General features: G+C 31.4%; 1 protein-coding gene across 2 annotated transcripts in view; it reads right to left on the bottom strand.

The window, feature by feature from the left end:
• The window catches only part of LOC118179744 (uncharacterized), a 49,560-nt gene that overhangs the window by 11,623 nt on the left and 17,070 nt on the right, over positions 1 to 20,867 (bottom strand). The window contains exons 2-6 of one of the 2 annotated variants that reach the window (XM_085819779.1): positions 12,134 to 12,220; positions 5,848 to 6,083; positions 4,000 to 4,129; positions 902 to 1,042; positions 306 to 482 (exon numbers count right to left, since the gene is read on the bottom strand). In XM_085819779.1, coding sequence (XP_085675905.1) covers positions 306 to 482; positions 902 to 1,042; positions 4,000 to 4,129; positions 5,848 to 6,083; positions 12,134 to 12,181 — 732 coding nt within the window. In that variant the 5' untranslated portion in view covers positions 12,182 to 12,220. The remainder of the gene's footprint in view (positions 1 to 305; positions 483 to 901; positions 1,043 to 3,999; positions 4,130 to 5,847; positions 6,084 to 12,133; positions 12,221 to 20,867) is intronic. The other variant, XM_085819780.1, reaches the window with a different exon arrangement.

Here is a 20,867-nt window from a genome sequence, read left to right as displayed (position 1 = left end):
AAAATCTAAAACGAACTTCAGACACATGTTTATCGTAATAATCCTATAAACATGTAATTTTTCATAAAACTCAGGATTACCACAATCTTAATTACGTTCCCATTAATGTCTATTTAAAACTAAGGTAAATTCCTGAAATTTGTAAAATTCTGGCGATGTAAGATAAAAAGCCTTGACAGGATTATGATCATGATTTTCACGATTTGCACGATTATGATCATGTCAAGGCTTTTTTACGATTCATACCTTGAACAACCTATTATAAACAGACGCTGATCATAAAAACGGTTTCACAGAATACTCACCTTAAACATCATGTCGACTTTTTTATAGTCTAATATTGAGCAAGTCGTTGATTGTAGTAATTCGACAAGCGACAAAAAATAGCTGGGGTCGGTTGCAGTTAAATTTCGCATTACTTCTTGCGTGTGCCTGCGAAGGAATTCTGGATATGACACTAAACAAGGCCGAAGAATTTTTTCCTGAAACAATCAATACCAAAATTCTAAAATTCAAAGACATTTTTCGAAGAACAATTATGAAAGTATCCATTATTTAATAAATAACAGTTTATTAAAAGCATATCAAGCACAGGTAATTTTATATTTTATTAAATTATTAATTAGTTAGAGAAAAATAATTGAATAGAAGAGATATAGTAGAAGAAAAAAGGATAGTTAGGAAGGTAATAGAATTATTGAAAGAATTTAAATATTAAATTATTAATAAAACCTTAATTAGATTCTTGTCTAGAAGCAGCGAATTTGGATTTATTTCTAAATCCACAGCTTCTGAATTAAACAAATGGATTTCGATTTGCTTTTAATTTGAAAATTCTTAGAAATATTTTCTGTTCGGTATAATTTTTGGTTTACATAATCATAAATGCAGTCATGCCTACTTTGACTAGTTGTATTGTTTGTTCAGGAGATTTTCCTGGAAATGTGTGGCTCAGGTTTTCTGTCTGTATCTCGTTGATGGTTTCTGCGCAAATGTCCAGAATCATTTCCTTGTATTTGCTACTTAATTCTGCAACCATTAACTGAAAATAAAAGTTCATGAGAAAAGAAATTTAAAATAAAACGTATTCTATTATTTTTTGATCACTTCAAAAGTGAAGTATTTAATATATACTTTAAATCAACAAGGGTAATAAAATTATAGAAAGTCAATATATAGTAGGAAGAGAAATTATTTTTGATATAATAAATCAGTTACAGGGGAAAACATCACAGAGAAAAAACGCAAAGCTAAAACATCGTTGTACAAAACATCGCAGGAGGGAAAAATTCAAGGAAAATATCGCAGTTCGGGGGAAAAAAAAAAAAACGCGTTATAAAACTTCGTTATCAAAAAGAAAGTTGTTCAAAAACATCGCAGTTTTAAAACACTGTTGTGAAAAATATCGCGGTTAAAAATAAAGCACTTACAATCATCGTATGACAACATCGCAGACATGTGTTTTTCAGGTTTTAAAAGTTGCAAATGTATATTCGTATAATGATTTGCGAGCTCAAGAAAATTTGAGGAATATTTTTACCTCTGTATTTCGTATTTTTGGATTAATTAATAATTTTTTACTAAAAAGCAAGAAGAAAACTTAAGCATTCAAAAACTGAAAAAGGAGTAGAGAATTAATTCTACATATAGAAGTTAACAAAATTTTAAATTTATGTACTTAGCTATTAAAAGTCATTATTTAATCAATATCTTTTATGACATTGTATTACAAGGTTTTAATAAAAAAGTGTCTAAAAAATTGGGAAAGTGATGATGAATAACTGCATGATATTACTTATATTAAAATGGTTTAATCGATTATGACACTGTAAAATTATTTTCTTTCACTTTGTTAATCTTATCTTATTTTAGTAAAAATTAAACTTTGTTTTGCTTGAAATAGTTAAAGAATTTTAATATAGGTAAGTTCATTCCGTTACTCATCTTTCCTTTTCTAATATCTTTAGATTATATTTTTAAACTACACCAAAATTATTAATTAATCCAAAAATATGAAATATAGAAATAAAAATATTCCTCTTTCCTTCTTGCACTCACAAATCATTATGTGAATATACATTTGCAACTTTTAAAATTTGAATTTATCGTTATTATAGTTAATGGGATGATTTGTAAGTATTTTATTTTTTACCACGATGTTCGTTTTAAAACTGCGATGTTTTTGAATTGCTTAGTTTTTGACGACGACCTTTTATATCCCGAGGTTTTAGAACTGCAATGTTTTCTTCTTGCTTTCTTTTCTATTACGATATTTTGTAAGATGACGTTTTCGTCATGCGTTGTTTCCTCCGCGACGTTTTCGTCCGAGATGTTTTCGGGAGACATCAATAGATCATATGACAGAATTTAAACTGCTGAATGGGAAATTTGTTTCTTAGCAGGATTATAAACGTTTGAAAGTTTTTGTGTTGTGAAAAATAAATGCTGTTTACGAAACATTTTTCCTGATTACTTTTTATGTTTCTATTTTTGTTTCCCAATTAAAAAGAATGCCCCTCAAAAAAGTGAAGAGAATTTTTAGTTAAGAAGAGTACAATATTAAGAAAAGATACCAATTAAGAAAATATATTAATACAAATTTATGACTAACACTCTCAGTGTTACTTTGCTATCAGGAAGAATGTAAAATATATTTTTTTTACAATTTGAAAGTTGTATGATTCGAAATTATAGAATTCGAAAATGCGTTATTATTGTTGATTGTCTGTGTTGGCCTACTTCGATATATTAGTGGACATCATATCTTCAGAGAACTCAAATAGAGAATCAACCACCGATATCAAGGCCCTGATTGGTACTCTGCCGAATACTTGAATTGTCACTTAAAATCAAATTCCTCTGAGACGTTATAAGGAATTATTGCATTCCGTTGTGTTTGCTTTCGTGATGTAGCAGGTAGCACAGCCAACATCAAAAGATCCGTGGTTCGAATCACTTGTAGGGCACATCTGATTTTCGCGTTATTTTTTCCGAAAAGAAAATTGATACCTTTGCAGTGCAGCATGAATTAAAATATGGTAGAATATAAATCATCCAAATTTGGTCAAATGAGCTTCGTCCTCTTCCCAATCGCCTTTTAACGGGGAGGATACAGCGAATTATGGCATTTCGGATGCCTGCTCAGATGTTGTGACTGGTAAGAAGTATTGCTTAATTAGAATATAAGCAATAAGCTAATTAGATTAATGTTAATATTAGAAAGCTACATAGTTCGAATCACAGTAAGAGTATATCTGATGACTTCTTTCGTTTCATTTTGCGAATAAAATCTTAATACTTCTCTAGCGTATACTAAGGCACCGGATGTTAAAACGGCACTTTCACAGCTTCATCCTTTGCTCTTTAAGTTGCACATGCTTCCTAACTGCTAGCAAATGCCTGATTTCTTGATTTACTTAAAAAGAAGAAATTAAAATATTAAAAGTCTTCCTTATAGCGATTAGACGTGTGCGACTTAATTTAATAACAAATCAATCAAAATCGCGCAAATGTGTTTATATCCATGGTCGGAATATCCGTGGTCAGACAGTAAGGCAGCAGTTATCAAATATAAGTTTCTTTGGCTTTTTTAAACGTACTGTAAAACTAACACGTACGTGATATTTGCACTGTGCTCTGCATTAGATGTGTGCACGAGTCTAAATAAGAGACAGTTCTATCAGATTTTTTGAACAGCGGATATAATTATGTAACCCTAATAATAACAACATTCTAAAGCGCGCTAAACGCTGCTACATTCATACGCACAGCTACAGCGGTAACAAATCAAAACTGAATACAATTCTTTGATAATCTTGTGATTGACACTCATTAATGACTTAATCTCTGGATATTTTCTGCTCATGATTTCCAGCAAATACGATGGCATTTTGCTTTTCAGTTTCTTCGAAATCATTTATTATTAATGATATATCCAATTTGTTAAAACAGTAAACATCACAGACAATATAACAATAAACTGCATTTTTGCTAACTTACAGGCAATTTCCAAAAGTCTTGAGTGACTTTGTGCTCGACGAGGGTTCTGATGAGACTTTGGAAGTGTCTGCAGATGCCTTCTGTAGTATCCCTCTGGTAGAGGGTCAACATCACCACTGGAAGACTGCTTCTAGGACAGGGCCAGTAAGAAAAGAAAGAAGAAATTTTTACAATATGTAGAAAATATTTTAAAAGTTGTCAAAAAGCTATTTAAACTCAATTTTAAGAATAATTTACGGTTTGACTATAAGTTTCTAAAGGTTGATTTACGTTCATCACACTTTGAAGAAAACTGTTTGATCAACAGGATCATCTGTGGATCTGTTAAGTTTCTTTTTGCTAACTTGTTAATTTTTCTTTTATTTTGCTTCTTTTATTAATTGATAGATAGCTATCCTAGTAACTTGGGATTATTTTACAGGACTTAAAAAATTAATTTTTCTTTGAAAAAGTAAAAGAGCGAAAGAAATTACTTCACAGTAGAGTCCCCCAAACTCGACCCTCGATTGCTCGACAGTCGTATAACTCGACGATAATTCTTTTTTAATCACTAAAACCTGCTGATCGAGAAGAATAATATCTTTGAAATGATGTGATGGTTTATTAACATCTAGCATCATCTATGCGGTGCCAACAGTATAAGCACATTTTTAATTACTGCATTACTGTAATTTAAAGTGCGCATTTATGCATGTTTTACTGTTCTATTCAAAGACTTGTTACGTTATTTTAATTTTGTAATTATTGTTTCCTTCCCTTTGTGACGGTATTTCTTGGAATCTATGTAACAAATTTCGTGACAGGTTTTATTCTTTTCGTGGAATTCCGATGTACCCTGTTTCTCTTCTCAGTAACAAAATGCCTGAGGAAAGTCAGGTAACTACTCTCGATTACCACTCACATTCTTTCCTTTTTGTTACAAGCTGTTAGTAGATTTATGGTTGCATCCTATTGAAAGCCAAACTTTCAGTTCATTTTGGGGAGAATTTCTCAGTTTATATCCACGCGTACAAATGCTGCGTTGGGCTGCCTGTGCAAGTGAATATATTACACAAGAAGAAAAGAAGCAATTTAGCATAACTGTGGAGCTGAAATTGGAAAGAATTTAAGAAAGGGCGGGGGAAGTATTAAAAAAGTTGCGGTGGTTTTAGGTGCTGTGTGAAATATTATCCGTTGTGATTAACTCCCTCTTTTTTTTGTAAAGGTTGACACTTTCGGTAACTCGACATTTTTTCAGTCCATAATCGAGTTTAGAATAAATCGACTGCAAATAAATTTTTATGCCCATATACTAGATAATATATATATCTTTTTGCCCTCATAAAATAGCGTCTCATTAGATTTTGAAGCCTATTTTATTTTATTTGTAAGCTTCAAACAAGAGCAATCTCCATCAAGAATTTCCATTGTCATTTTCGTGCACAACAACTCTAAAATATGCAAATCGAGATTTTTCCACATCCCGTTACAAAAACGTGCTGAACAGTAAATCCATAACATGGAAAATTGGGAGTTCAGTGCATATGCATACGAATTTAAAGCTTATGCTGGGGTTGTGGTGAATCAATCCACAAAATGAGAGGTTCCTTTACGATTTATAGTGCATAAAACTAAGAAATGCCAGAGATATTATATGATACTAATAATCGTATCGAGGCTAAAAAGTCACTTTAATTTCAGCTATTTAACAATGCCGCTTTAATAAAACAATGTCAACTTTAATTTCAGCAATTTTCTATACTTGTAAGTAATAAATGAATATTAAATTTTTATCATTTTATGACAATGTATGACCATTTAACGTACATTTTGAGTAATATATATGCATATCACGAGTTATATACTTACTTATTTAACTGCGGCAAAATCGTTACGTAAGTCTGAAACCCATGGACCACCTCCAGACATTCGTCGAAGAACAGGACCGATGACGTAGGGGAAGCGAGCCTGTTCTTGTTTGCAGTGTCAATATGAGCCTCGTTGATGCTGTCCGTTTCGCAGAAGGTTCGAAGGGTTTCTTCCATAAATGGAAACGCAAATGTGATATGCTGCTTACCAGGTCTGATGGAGAAACTTTTTATTGCCTAAAAATAAATGAGCGAAGTTATTACCATTGTGGGGTTTCATGTTTATTATCGGCTTTGTTTTAGTAGCCATAGGTGCTTCCTTAGTTGAGGGTCTGAGTCAAACTTTGTTGGTGCACTTTGTCTTGTAAATTTCATTTTTAATGCTTTAAAATTTTACCTTAACATCAGTTCTGTTATTCCTGCAATCTACGTAAACTCTTTCTGTTATTACATAGTGGCGCAAGTGTTGGGATGACAAATTAATAATAAGATTATTCTTAACTTTCTGTACTGTATTTATTTTACTGAGGGAGTAAAAAGGGACGATAAGTTACCAGACTTTCTTTATAGATACAGAGATTAACAGGTTAAAAATGGTTAGGTTCTGTGCATAATCGTTAATAAGTCGTTGTGTTATGTATTTGTGGCTTTTAGAACATTATTTTTTTCTTATAACAATGAGGGAAACCTCCGTTATGAAATAACAAGCAACTATAAGGAGAATACGATGTGTTTAAAATTGATGAAATAATTTAAATGCTGTTGACAGGTATGGTGAATATCAGCACATGGTGCAATAGACTTTGCGGCAGCTATATGTGGCTAATTAGAGGTAAGCTGAGTAATATATCCATTTTAATCCGCAAAGTGTAAAAAGGATCAGCTTCAAGTATAGCATCTATTCTGAAGATGATTACGAACAAAGGCCTCCTTCATAAAAAAGACATCCAACCGATCCCCATACCAAAAGAACATACATATCCAAAAGAATATAGACCCAAGAAACAAAGGAATTGAAGCTGAGACTGACGAATTAAAAATCGAAGGAAAAGTCGGATTTGCTCCAGTGCCACAATATCTGGACTCTGAAATAAAATGGAAAGGGTAATTAAACAATTTCAATAGCATACATCAAGCGGAACTCTCATAAATAAAAGCTGCCATCAACACTGCGTCAATAAACAATTTCTCCAAAATATCCATTAACTCAGAAAAGCGGCCATACTCTCGATCCGAAATCTAGACTTCTCGTCTGGCCCATGAAATAAATCAAATCTGAAAAAATCTCAACACTGAAAATCATAATTTGGATGAAAGGTCACAGCGGCAACGTTGGCTACGACACGGCCAACAATCCGACAAAAACAGCAGCTCTTTCCCAAGAAGGCAATTTCCTCAATATCAAGCTTTCGACATTGCAACTATGACAAACCCTAAACAAACATCTAAGCTACGAGTGGCAAGAAGAGTGGAATAACGCCACAACAGGCCGGCACACTCACCAGCTCTCCCCCCAAATCGGCACAGAAATTAAAAGCTCTAAGTCCTTCCTAACGTAATACCTCACCAGTCTTGACCCATATCCAGATTATTTGCTTAAAAGGAACTTTTCAAATAGAGGCAGTTGCATCTATGAAATCAAAGGAGATGCAATCCATTACATATTCTTCTGTCCTCTTACAAGTGACCTACACATCCGGAAACCCACCAATCTAGTCCTTTAAAAGAATGGTAATATCTCAACGCCACCTATATCCAAAAAATCATGATAATACACCAAAACTCAATACTTTAGGACTGGACCTATGCCAAGTCACACCTTAGGACCGAAAACGGAAAAGCGAAAAGAGCAATGACTAGGCTAACCCCAATAATTGATTCCGAGCAACATTAATAATTTCCACAGCGCTTTAAAACACCAAACATACTAAACTGAGCCAATGAACTTTATTTATGAACTTTGGACCTTGGACAGAAAGATCTGAGCTCAGTACAGTTTTATCTGCAACAAATATCCTCAGATAACAAGAATAAATCTTCCAATAAATTAGCATAATCAAATCCCATATGTTTATCTACTTACGTAAAAATGCAAAAATTCCAGTGCAACGGTCTCCAAAATATCAAATTACTTAATCCAATATTCTAATGAGTATACTCAACAGTTTGTGTTACATTATGTAAATTATGTTATTATATTATGTATATTATATTATGTAAATTTATGTTATTACCCTCTTGTGTTTAAATATAACAACTCCAATGCATAACTCTAGTGTTACTTAACAGAAAAAGCATAGATTCAATTCCAGGTTTTCGTACTCTTGTTGGTTAGTGTATCGGGGCAATACCTGTTCGATCCTGTAGTAAAGTCTCTGGTGCCCCATGCACTTTTACCTATTTACCTCTTGAAGAATGGAGTGCGGAATATGAGGAAGAGCTCCAAGATTATTTTGCACATCATATTTTCCAGACATTAATAGATTCGGATATCTCTGGAAAGTTCTGCAGTGTCAGAATTAATATAAGACAGTTCAGTTACGTAATTTTGGGAAATGAGGTCTCCGTGATCGGTATAGTGACTAGCGAGAATGGCTGTCGTATCGCTGGGCCCGCGATTGAATCTTGGAGGAAGCTTGGATGTTTAAGTGTTTAGTGTCTTTGCAACATGGGCAACTTAAAACACAAAGCACGCCAAAATTTCTCGCTATGGGTTTATGGTAAGGAAGTGGAGTCTTTGGGCTGACACTTTGGGGATTATACTTCAAAAGGAGGGAGGAACTGGGCAGTCATGCTGTCACAAAGTATCCAAGGCCAATGCCAACGACAGACGCAATCCTACCTGGCTAGCCACAATAAAATTCGGAGACTTGTGATGTTTTGGCAGACAAATGAGATGAATCTCAACAATAGCAGAGACATCAAAGATTTGTTGGTTAAATATATTCATTTCGCAAAGATGTTATTACGGAATAATGCACAGGTTAGTGTTGTTTCAAACCACTTAATAATTTATTTTTATTAACATGATGCTATAAATTTATTTTTCTTAAAATGATGTGGTGCTACTTTGGTTGACGGGTGCACGGATTTTTGGCGATTAACGTTGGCGCAATTGTTGGCGCGATTTTTATAATCGTCAGCCATCTTGAAAAACGCTGTTTTTACGCATAGTAAAGTATTCGAAACTTAAAAAAAATAAATATCGTTAAAAGTAATGGATTAATTTTTTGTTGAAAATGTCGTTTTTTAAGATGGCAGGCAAGTGTAAATAAATAGATTTACTATGAGTATAAAATACTAAAGTAAGGTTATTATTACTTTCATACAGCAAAAAAGAGAATAAAAACACCGCTATAAAAATATTGTGCCAACGTTTAATTAGATTAAAATATTACTGAAATTGAATATCGAATCAAAAACCCTCATACCAACATTTAAAAGAATTAGAATATTATTAAATTCAAATACTTTAAAATACGTTATATAGAATATAATTAACATTAAAACATATGTGACAATAATTATCTCAGATATTTTTGAAAATAGTGTATTAATTTTTTTTAACAAAAATTGAAGTACACAATTATAAAATAAAAGAAAAATATGTACTTACATTTTTTTGAGTCATTAAACCTGTTGTTAATTAATTTAACCTGTTGTTTATTGATAAGTACCAAAAAAATCGGAATCATAATTGAATCGGCTCTTTTAACCATCTTCATCTGTAATCCACATTTCTCGCATTTCATTGAAGAAGCAATTAGCGAGGTTTCCTCCAAAAATTTAAAATAAATTTCCTCTGACGCTATTAACAATTTATAAATAAATCTTTGATTAGGAAAGACGGGTTGACTAAAATAAGGTCTCAAAGGGCAATTTTTTTATTCCAATACGAATAATTCTTGGTAATTACCAATAAGAACATTCATATCCATTCCATTGAAATCTGAGGAATTCGAAGAGATGAATAATAAAATTTTAAAATGGCGCGGTAATGCACAAATATTCAGTAACCAATCAGGGAGCTGATTACATCACGCATAGAATTAAAATTATTTAAATAATCATTCATAATAAAATCATTTTTAAAACAAATGCAAAATTAAATTGTATTTTAATGTTTAACAGCCATAAATAATGTTTAAAACATTAGATTAAATTTGTAGATATTAATAAAACCAATTACTTTTTAAGTAAGGTGACGTCATTGATTACATCATCCACAACATAAAATTACATAAAATATTATAAACAGCAAAATTTTTATTTCAAATAAAAATGCAAAATTAAGTTGATTTTTAATATTTAGAAGCCATAAATAATATTTAAAACACGGAATTTATGCATAATAAAACGCATTATTTTTTTAATAAAATGACAACAAAGTATCGGTTACCATAAATAACTTATCCAGCAATGGGTTTACCATAAATTGTATTACTTGCCAAAAGAAAAATCGCCAAAATCCGTGCAACCGTCTACCAAAGTAGCACCCATGATGTTATGCTTTTAGTAATGTTTTGCTCGTAGATTATGTATTAGAGGTTCTTGGAAAATTTTTTGTCTTATCAGAACGAAGAATATTGCTAAACAGAGTTTATGAATATTTACAAGAAGCCATATATTTTTTCAAAAATTTATAGCTTAATGAAGCCTTCATTATAGATAAAGGATATGCAAATCGAAGAAACAATAAAATACGAATTAAAAATGATAGCAGACGAACGAGAATATAAAATTTAAAGGCAATAAAATAAAAAATAAGGAATTTTTTTATACTATTTATATGGGGACAAAAGCGAAATAAAGGAAAGAAGAATTCAGTACGTAAGATGTGTAATTAATACTGAGAACTGATAATTATAAGGATTTTGGTCATCATCTACCCTATGATTAACATAGGAAGAGATCAACAGACTGATCATAAAAATATACATACTCATATATGGTATGTCTATGCATACAGAAGGACTACCTTCGGAGAAATTTGACTCAAAATTCACTTCCGTTGAGAAATCGTAAGATAATTCGAAACAATGATTATGCTGCAGATAAAACGAGATCTCGATATCTTCACAAAATGCATTTAATCATTCCTAACCATTTCAGGTTTTAAAAATTGGCATCAAACTTTATTTTTTTGAAGAGATATTTATTTAACCTTTTGTTCATCCTTAACAATCTCTAAGTAGTTTCATTTTAAATTTGGCTTGCAGTTTTCGATATGAAAATATCTAGAAGTACAAAATTTCGAATTTGAATAAATGATTTAAAATTTTTTAATAACTTCATATTTTTAACGAAATATGCATTGTCTAAGTTTAAGGTTTAGAACTTAGGATATGTCGAAATTGTGTAATGCATGAATTCCAAAATTATGGTAATAAATAAACTGTACTGTACTTTCACTTCAAGTAATTCCTAAGTTTGCTAATTTAGGAGAGGTGCTCAATAAATTACCGAATTTTGTCCTGATAATACAAACGCAAAAATTATTCAACGCATTCAATTCTGAAGCGAACTAATTAGTATTCAGCAATCTATAATCGCTCGACCACTTGTTGGGGCTGTGAACATCTGTATGTTTGATGAACATGTTTTTGCCTACGTTGTTCTCCTATCAAGATTCCTGATGCTTCGAATTCTAGGTTCCTCTGTGGGTTGCAGTCTGATCATTTTCGTAATTAAACTGTTCACTTAGGCAGAAGTCCATGCAGTCTCTTAGCTATGTTATGAAACTGCTCTGCGTTTTAAGTATATCCGTTATATTAATATAACTATCTTATATTATATAATCCTCTTAAGTACTTCCATTAAGCGTTTTAAGTATATCCATGATAGCTGCGCCAACATATTTGAACAGGTAACATTTTGATTACTGCTAAATCACTACCTGGAATTAGGTACATCATCTGCCATAAAAACATATGTGATAACTTTCTGATTTCAAGAAATTTATTGAATGTCTTTTGGATTTTAAGGATTTTTAAATATATGTATATGTCATATATTTTTGATATACCGGAGAGGCGGAAAATTTTTTATATTATATATTTTTTTCTTATTTACTACTTAAAAATTTTAACATAGAGAATGAAAATATAGTTTTAAATTTAGAGCTCAGAAGTTTAATAGCTAACTAACAAATTAATTATATATTTGTTTTATAACAATTCTTGTCTTTTTGTCTTGTAATAATTTTTGTCTCATAATAATATTTGTCTAATTGGAAATTACTACCAAATGAAATATGCTTTAAATATAAGTGACTGAAATTTACAGACCTGTTGAACGTTATCTGGAAGACATCCAATAAGAGCCATTGTCAGCATGATGTCTTCTCCAATGACGCTACGGAGATGACCTTTTAGCTGAAAAAATGAGACATCATTAACTTAAGAAAGCATCAGAAGAGCCATAATTACCCAATTTGTTTCATATGATGTCAGAATAATTTATAAAGTATAGTGGCACAAACGTATTCTTTAGAAAATATGAGTTATCGAAAGAATACGGAAAGGCTTGTTTCATAATATTCAGCGAGATAGCTGCTTTTAGAATTTAAAAAGAAAAGTAGTTTATTAATGAAAAAGGGAAGGAGTTGATAATTATATCATTTCTACAGAGATAATATCAACTTTCTCTCTTCTCTTTCTATATGCAATTATTTAAATAAAACTATGAAGTATTTGCTGTACATAGAAAAGACAAAAGTTCAGTAAATATACTACATTTTCTTTATTTGATAATAACTAAAAATTAAAAAAAATATTTAAAATGTACTTGACTTTTTTTTAAATACAAATTTTAGTTTAGCAATCATAGATCTGATATAATTTTGTTACCATAGGAAAGTATTTTTTGTCATATAAAAAGTCGGATAATTTTAATTCGTTCGGTACATCTGTCCGCAATATTTAAATTTTTACCTATTTTCATAAATACAGAAAATTAAAGTCGTCATTATAAATTTCGATTCGCGAGAAAATCTGATTTTGTTTTTCTGAAGATTTTCTTTCATCTATCAGTTAAATATTATAAACTGCGAAATATTCTAAAACTTTCGTATTCCTTCTTTTGCACATATTTAGAACAATGTTTTGTTCCTCTTTAAACGCCTTCTATGGAGGAACAATTTTCCTGCAATTTATTCTGATGGTTTTTTAATAACAAATTACATATTTTTTTACTTGCTAATTGCAGAAATATTCGTTTTATTAGTCCAGGGTAGCGTTACCCAAGATTCACTCTAAACGGCTGTATCTCTTTTCAAATTGTTGCCACCAAATATTACCGTCATGTATTATATTTCAAGAAATTAAATAATGAAGAATCTGCTTGAGTGTATGTCTGCTTCTTGCATTGTAAAAAAACAACGATACCTAGAGCCATCAAATTTTGAATTACGTACTCCTCCACCCGAATGTGGGCACTTGGAAGCCCGAATCTTGAATTTCGAATTTGTATTATTATCTGGTTCATATTTTAACTAATTTTTGATTAAGAAACTCAACGATTTCAAAGCGAGCAGTGGCAACACACTGTGCGGAATAAAATATATTTATCTCCAGCGCGCGAGACTGTCTGTTGGAAATTCCAAAGATATCCTCTTTTTTAATATTTTTAGCCCAATGTGACGTTAGTCAAAATCCTCTTGAAACGTATATGTGTCTGTAAATAAATAAAAAAACCCTCTCCTTTCGGGATAATATAAAATCTGAAACCTTTCAGATTTTTTTTTTTTTTCTTTTTAGTCCAGTATGAATGTTATTATTTCTAGTATAAATATTTGTTCTGCAGCCAAGGCGTTTATGCAGAAACTTTACTAAAAACACGAAAGAGAGTTTATTTGATCGTGATCTCATAAATCAGTGGTTTTTCCACTCAAGCCAAAATTAGAAAAATTTTATAATTTTTAACTAATTAATGCAAAAAAAAATGCTTGCGTTCCTTTAAAATTAATTTACTGAAAGCTTATTGTTAGATTTTTAATTAAAATCTACATAATATATTTTAAATAGCAAATATCCGAAATGTGCACCATATTGATACGAATTTGGTATTTAAAAAGCTAATGTTAGTTCAATTATAAATTAAATGGTTTTATTTCTCGCGCAGTGCAGCGCGTGACGAATATTAAAAGAAAGCTAAGCCGGAAAAATTAAAAATACAAGAGCGCGTGCGTTAAATAAATAAATATCTCTTTTTGATTTCGAGAAAGTGCTGGAAAATTCTAGCGCGTGATTTTAAAATGTTACAAAAGGAGGAAAACATCTCAGTTTGTAGTTGTTTGCTTAGTTTGTTGTTGTCTAGAAAACTGCTCTTGTTGATTGTAGCGAATTCGCGGATTAGCGTTCTTTAGCTGTTTTGAATGACGTTGTATTGGGCATTTGAGTAGTTAAAATATAACTACTGTGAGATATTGTAATACTGCATAATAATTTGAGAAAATTTAAGCATTTTTGTTGTGATAATAATAAATTTTTGTTCATTTTTCATCGGACTTGTGCATTCATTTCATAACGAACCCGTACGCACGCAACAATATGTTTTAGCAAATACCTGCTTCATTACGCTAATAATTAAATACGTAGAACAAAGCTTAAATTTCCCCGTTCTAGGAAGGCGAGAATGAAGCAGTTATAATTTCAATTTTATTTTCCTTTGTTTGAACGCGAACCTTCATCATTTTTCATTAGTTTGGTTTAGTCTATTTGATTATGGCAAAGCACTTGAGGGCTATCTGCCTGAGGGATGTGTTCCTGGAGGGTGTTTTAAGGGAAACTTCTAACTTTGGACTGAACTACCAGTATTCAGCGAGTTTTCCGCTCAGCCGCTGGTGAGCCTAATTTTTCACTAGTAATTATACTTTTTCATGATTTTTATTACTAAATAATTATTTCTTAATTTTTTTATTTTCTATATTTTAAATAAATAAAATTTTGTTTATAACCGCTCATGTTTTATAGCATGTGAAAGTTTCAGATTATTTAACATCTGAAGTGGTACTAACTTTACGATTTGACAGTACATCTTTTATATGCATTGTGTGCAAAATTTGTAAAATATAGCGTCGTGCTATGAGTATTAATCTCACAGCAAAAAGGCAAAGTCTGAGCTATATATAACTGAAAGCATTTTATTTACATTTCTTGAGTGTTTAATACTATTAAAAAGTTCCTATTTTTGTACTGAAAAATGACATTTGCTTTTTGTTTCTTCAGTTGTTATGAATATTTTCTCAAATAATTTACAGTGCAAGAATTGATAGTTAATTTATTGAAGGCTTCCTGTTTGCCCCATTAATGATAAAATCTTGAATAATAAAATATTCATTCATACTGTAGAATTTCCTCTACGCCTAGAAAGAAAAATGGGAAGGATCCTAATTTTTGACTGAGGTTTCAGTCAACTAACTTTTAATTCTCTTCTAACATTTTCAGGGAAAATAACGGTTATTTCAAGTTCTTTGCAAGCTTTACAGCATTGGGTCTTCTCTTATAAACCTCCAATTTTTGGAATTAGCTTAGAATGTGGTCCAAACTTCAACGCATTTTCAACAGTTCAACGTAATTGCCATAACTTTATAACATAAAAAATAGTTTAACGCTTTATATCAAGGATTCTTTGGTTATTTTGAATAATTTTGCCATCTTTAAAATGATGAAAATTTAAATTTCTATTAGAACGTTTCTTTAATTTGTAGCATTTTGCACAGAGGGCAATTCTTGGGATGTATTTTAGTTTAAAATAATCGTATAACCAGAAACACTATCTACAAAAACATCTCGATAAATTTCATGTGCCCAAATTATTATGTCAGGTACTGATTGACACTTTTTGAATAAATTATTTTATTTCAAGAAATATTTAATTCTATTTATTATAAAATAAACAAGATTTAAAATAGAGAAAAAATAATATATTTGAAAAAAGATGAAGTTTATGTTTCAGTATTTAGTGCAAGATTTATGCAAAAAATTTTCAAAAATACAAGTGTCCGAAAACAAACGTGAGTAGTATATAGCCAGGATAAGAATTCTCAGGTCCCTTTATGAGGGGTCTCTCTGTAGCCGTGGGAATCGTAAAGGATCTAGATCGAAACAAACTTTCTCAGCTACACTTTCCCTGGGGATCCTCCAAACGATCTGACGATGCGCTCGCGTTTCCGGTAGCTAAATAAGTGCGCCTCTACAGCCAGATGGCGCTTTTCTCACGCGGACTCTCTGGAATATTGAATTGAAGAGAGATCACGCTTTTAAACGATATTTACATGGAAGGAAATATTTCGCCCTCTGCTTATAGAGATGCGGATGTTTCTTCCCTTTGACATTTATTGTTTTTTTCGAAGTTGATCTCGGCAGTGATTTTAGGGTTTCAGTCTTTTGTTTGTTGGTTTCCCCCTTTTTTCTATTGCGCCTGTTTATTTTTATTTTTCTGTGTTTTACAGTAAATGTAGTCTCGTGCTGCATTCAGTCTTAATTTGTGGTGGAATTTAAATGAATGATGTGAGACCTTTTTTACTTTATTTCTAAGGCAATTACAAAGAATGGAGTTATATTTTAAGTTTTGGAGCTATAAGGTGAAGCAGCAGTTTTCAAGACAAATTAAAAAAACTTTGCTTGTAAACAATTCAGAATTTTTAAACAATTTTTAAAGACGAAGTTTCTTATTCTGAGACATATCGAACCTTGGTCTAAACTATTTTTCAGTATCAGTAGCAGGGCCGTCTTAAGGAATTCGGCGCCCATGGGCTACTAAAAATAATGCGCCCTTCTTCCTAAGAAAATACACAGAATGGCAAATGGGAGTCGGAAAAGTTATACAAAACAAAAGTGTCAGAACTAGAAAAAAACTATTTATTACTTTTATAATAAACTGTTATCTTTATTGTAACTTTTCTTTAAAGTCACTTATTTAAAAGATGGGTATAAATGTTTACCCAGATTTGAGGGGATTATCTCAATAATGACAGTTCCGATCAGTTTTTAGTCTAATCTTTAGAACTTGATCGGAACTATTATATGATTCTCGATCAGTGCATAACATAAACAAAAATAAAATTTAATTAAATAAAAAACCATTTAAGAACAAAAACACACCTTAATCTAAACAAATGTAACTTATATATTTACTTTCCTAGCTTTTTCTTTGGCAAACTGATCAATAATATCACTAGTATTTAAATTTTCAAATAAATCTCTTTCAATAGACAAAATACTTAAATCATAGAGTTTAGTCTGTCCCAAAGAAGATCGTAAGTAATTTTTTATTCTTTTGATTGCTGAAAATGATCTTTCGCCATTGCAGTTTGTTGTGGCGATACTTAAAAATATGCGCAGTGCTGTGGTTACGTTTGGAAATGTAGATTCAATTTTTAACTCGATTATTGTCTTTAAATTTAGTTCTGCGATAGATATATTTTCCAATAAATTCACATGTTTAAAATGTAGGCATTCTTCAATAAAGTTGTTTTCTAAATCATTCTGATATATTTCGCACAACTTTGCAGCATTATTTCTAATTATGTCTTCATTTATATTTTTTAAATTAACTAGAAACCCAAATGTTGAATAAATGTTAACATATGCACATTTTCTCTTTTGTACTTCTGCTAGAATTTTATCAATAATAGCATAATATGTTTTTATGCGGAATTCGTCATTTGCATCAAGTTGCACTTCTTCCGACGTATTTTCGTCGAACTGTCTTTTTCTTTTCCGTAACCGTTTGTATTCATAACAGCCAGATAATTTTATACCTTCTGATTTGTAAAGGTTAAACGAATCTATATTTTGTTTCGATTGTACAAATTTTTCTAAAGAAGCATATAATGAAACAATGCATTCAATTGTAATATCAACTTTTTGAAGCGATGTATTAGTTTTATCGATGGTTTCCAATATTTCACTCCAAAATGCTATCATAATAGCAGTTTCCAATGAGTTGAACTCATTTAACAACCCCTGGGCTTCAACTTTTGTTGCAGGCTTTTGAAAATTATCTTCGTAAAGTTTAGTTAAAGCATTTTTTAAATTTTCATAGCCCGAAACCACTACTTTCACTGAATCAGCTCTTGCTGACCAACGAGTGTCGCTTAATTTTTTGGGAACTTTATTTTTTGCTGTTAGCGTATTTTTTAAAATTTCCCATCTTGATGTTGATGCGGCAAAGAAATTGTATAAGTTTTGTAGAAACAAAAACAATTTAGTTGCTTGTATGCAGCATTCAGCTGCCGATTGTCCAATTAAATTTAAAGAATGTGTCGCACAGGGCACGTAAATGGCAAGATTATTTCTAGATTTAATGCGTGCTTGGAGGCCGTTATATATACCCGACATATTAGAGGCATTATCATAAGATTGTCCTCTACAATCTTCCAAACTAATATCTAAATCAGATAATAGCTTTAAAATACAGTCTTGCATTTCTGAGCTCTTATGGCCAGTATTCTCCAAAAATTTTAAAAACCTTTCAACGGGTGTTTGTTCACAATTATACGGGTGTTTTCTTTATGAAGGGCTGAATTTTCATGGTCCGAAATTTTTTCACTGTGTTTCCAATCGTTAAAACCTGCACTAAATGGATTATTGGCACTACCAAACAGTTTGCAAGGGATGCAATATACTTTTCCTGAAGTATTTGAGTATAAAAGCCAGTTTCTTTTTTGTTGTTTTCCGTTTTGTAAACGTCTATATCATTTTTGTAGCATACCTGCTCTGTGATTTGTAGACCACTTTAGATGCAGAAAAGTCTAGTTCTTGAATATCTACCTCTACGTTAGATATGTTCTTCATTATATCTATAATTTTATCTTCGCTTAATCTTCCCCATATGGATCAGTATAATTAACACTCAACATATTACTAAGTTCATCTTCATCTAAATATTCTCTTTCTTGATCTTCTGGCTGTGGCTGTTCCATGTTTTGTTGTTTCTGGTCCTCTTCTTTTTCTTTCACATTTGATTGCTGGGCATTATTGTCATACTGTTGTTGATTTTTTTTCTTTTCCCTCTTTGTGTTGCTCATCCTCTGTAATATCCATAGAAAGTGTTTCGCCTTTTTTAAAGAAATTTGTTAATGTAGGCAATTTTTCCAAGAGAGCTTTTTGCCTCGCCTCTTTCTCTTCTTTTAATTTACGGTTGGCGGAACCAGATAATTTTTTTCGTTTATGTTCCATGGTTAGTCTTCTTACATAATGGAATAAAAAATTGTTATAAAATTTTTAAATATGTATATATCATTATTAATTAATTTTTAGCTAACATATACACTAGTGGACAAAAAAAAACGCATAATCAAAAAAATGGCATTTAGCAAGATAATATTTATTAATTTTAAAAGGTTAAAAAATAAATTGGTTTTTTTTCTCATTTTATATTTAAAAATATATTTACTTTAAGGTATAAAGAAATTATGTAGTATATTGAACGGTTTATAAAAATCAAAGTGGACAAAAAAAATGCATATTGTTTAATTAATACCTTGTATGCCCACCCTTTGCTTTATAAAGTGCTTCAGCTCGATCTGGCATACTTTCGACCAACTTTTTGTAGAAATCCGGATCAATCCTGTCCCATTCTTCATGCGTTATCCTTTTTAACTCATCAATGTTTTTTGGCTGTCTTTCCCTTATTCTTGTTTTCAGGTGAGTCCAGAGATGTTCTATTGGATTCATATCTGGTGATTGGGATGGCCAGCTTAGCACAATAATCTTCTTATCTCTGAAATATTCTCTTGAATGCATTGAACGATGCTTTGGATCGTTATCTTGTTGGAATTCATATCCATTAAGACCCATTTTTGAAGCTGACAATGCAAGACAAGAGTCGATTATCCTAGTATATTTAAGGGAATCCATATTTCCCTCAATGATCGTTAACATTCCAGTGCCATTAGAGCTAAAACAACCCCAAACCATAATATGCCCTCCGCCATGTTTAACAGTAGGCTTTAAATTTTTCAAATTATATCTTTCCCCTACCTTACGACGCACATATCTTCGTCCATCTGATCCAAACAAGTTTATCTTGGTCTCATCTGACCAGATTATGCTATTCCAATGCTCTTGAGTGTAATAAACCCATTTCTTAGCATGCTCATATCTGCTTAAAACATTTTCAGGACTTAAATATGGTTTAGAACAGGCAACTCTGCCAGGCAAACCTATAGAACACAATCCACGACGAATTGTTCTAGATGAAACACATTTTCTTTTTCTGTCATTTAATATATTTTTCAATTTATTTGATCCTAATTTAGGATCTTTTGAGATATTTTGTTTCAAAAAAGTTAAATCACCTGATGAGAGTGACAACTTTCGGCCAGATCCCGGTTTTCGAGATGAAGACCCTCTTATAATATATTTTTTAACAATTCTGGAAATTGTTGATTGATTTACGGAGTATTTTTTTGCTAACTCCATTTGGCTCATTCCAGACTCGTGGAAAGCTACAATATGAGCCTTGTCTTTAATTGATAATTGCTTTGACATGGATGCACTGAATCATAGAATTTTTTTATGTTTTTTGGCGGGAAAAGGCAATTTTTTTCAATATGCATTTTTTTTGTCCACTTTGATTTTTATAAACAGTGTATGTAAAAGGAAAAGCACTTACCTTAGGAAGATAATAATATAATTTAATAATTTCCACTTAATTTTCAATTTTTAATTCACCTTATTCAGTCGACAAATACTAAAATTATATCAATTTTACTTTTGTCGTGCAATCTATATTAAGGTACGCATCAGTGACCCCTTTATGTTCCTATCTTTTATCAGGATTGTTAAAATAATACAATTTACGTTTAGATAAATGAATATGCCCTGGCGACGCGGTGAGTATACGTAGGTGGTCTTATATTAACTCCAGTACAGCTCCGACAGTTCAAATGCGACTGAAACAAAAGTACGATCGGTAGGGTGTTACTCCTATTTCGCGTTGCCCTTCTCTATCTATCGTTTTTCAGCACATTTGGAAGAAATAAAAATCAGTTTAATATTTTAAGAAGTGTTT

This window comes from Stegodyphus dumicola, chromosome 7 (genome assembly GCF_044657685.1).
Source record: "Stegodyphus dumicola isolate Sdum_Otavi_A_Nest chromosome 7, ASM4465768v1".
Taxonomy (NCBI): domain Eukaryota; kingdom Metazoa; phylum Arthropoda; class Arachnida; order Araneae; family Eresidae; genus Stegodyphus; species Stegodyphus dumicola.
Note: the sequence above shows the minus strand (reverse complement) of the source record. Positions and strands in the feature narration are given on the sequence as shown.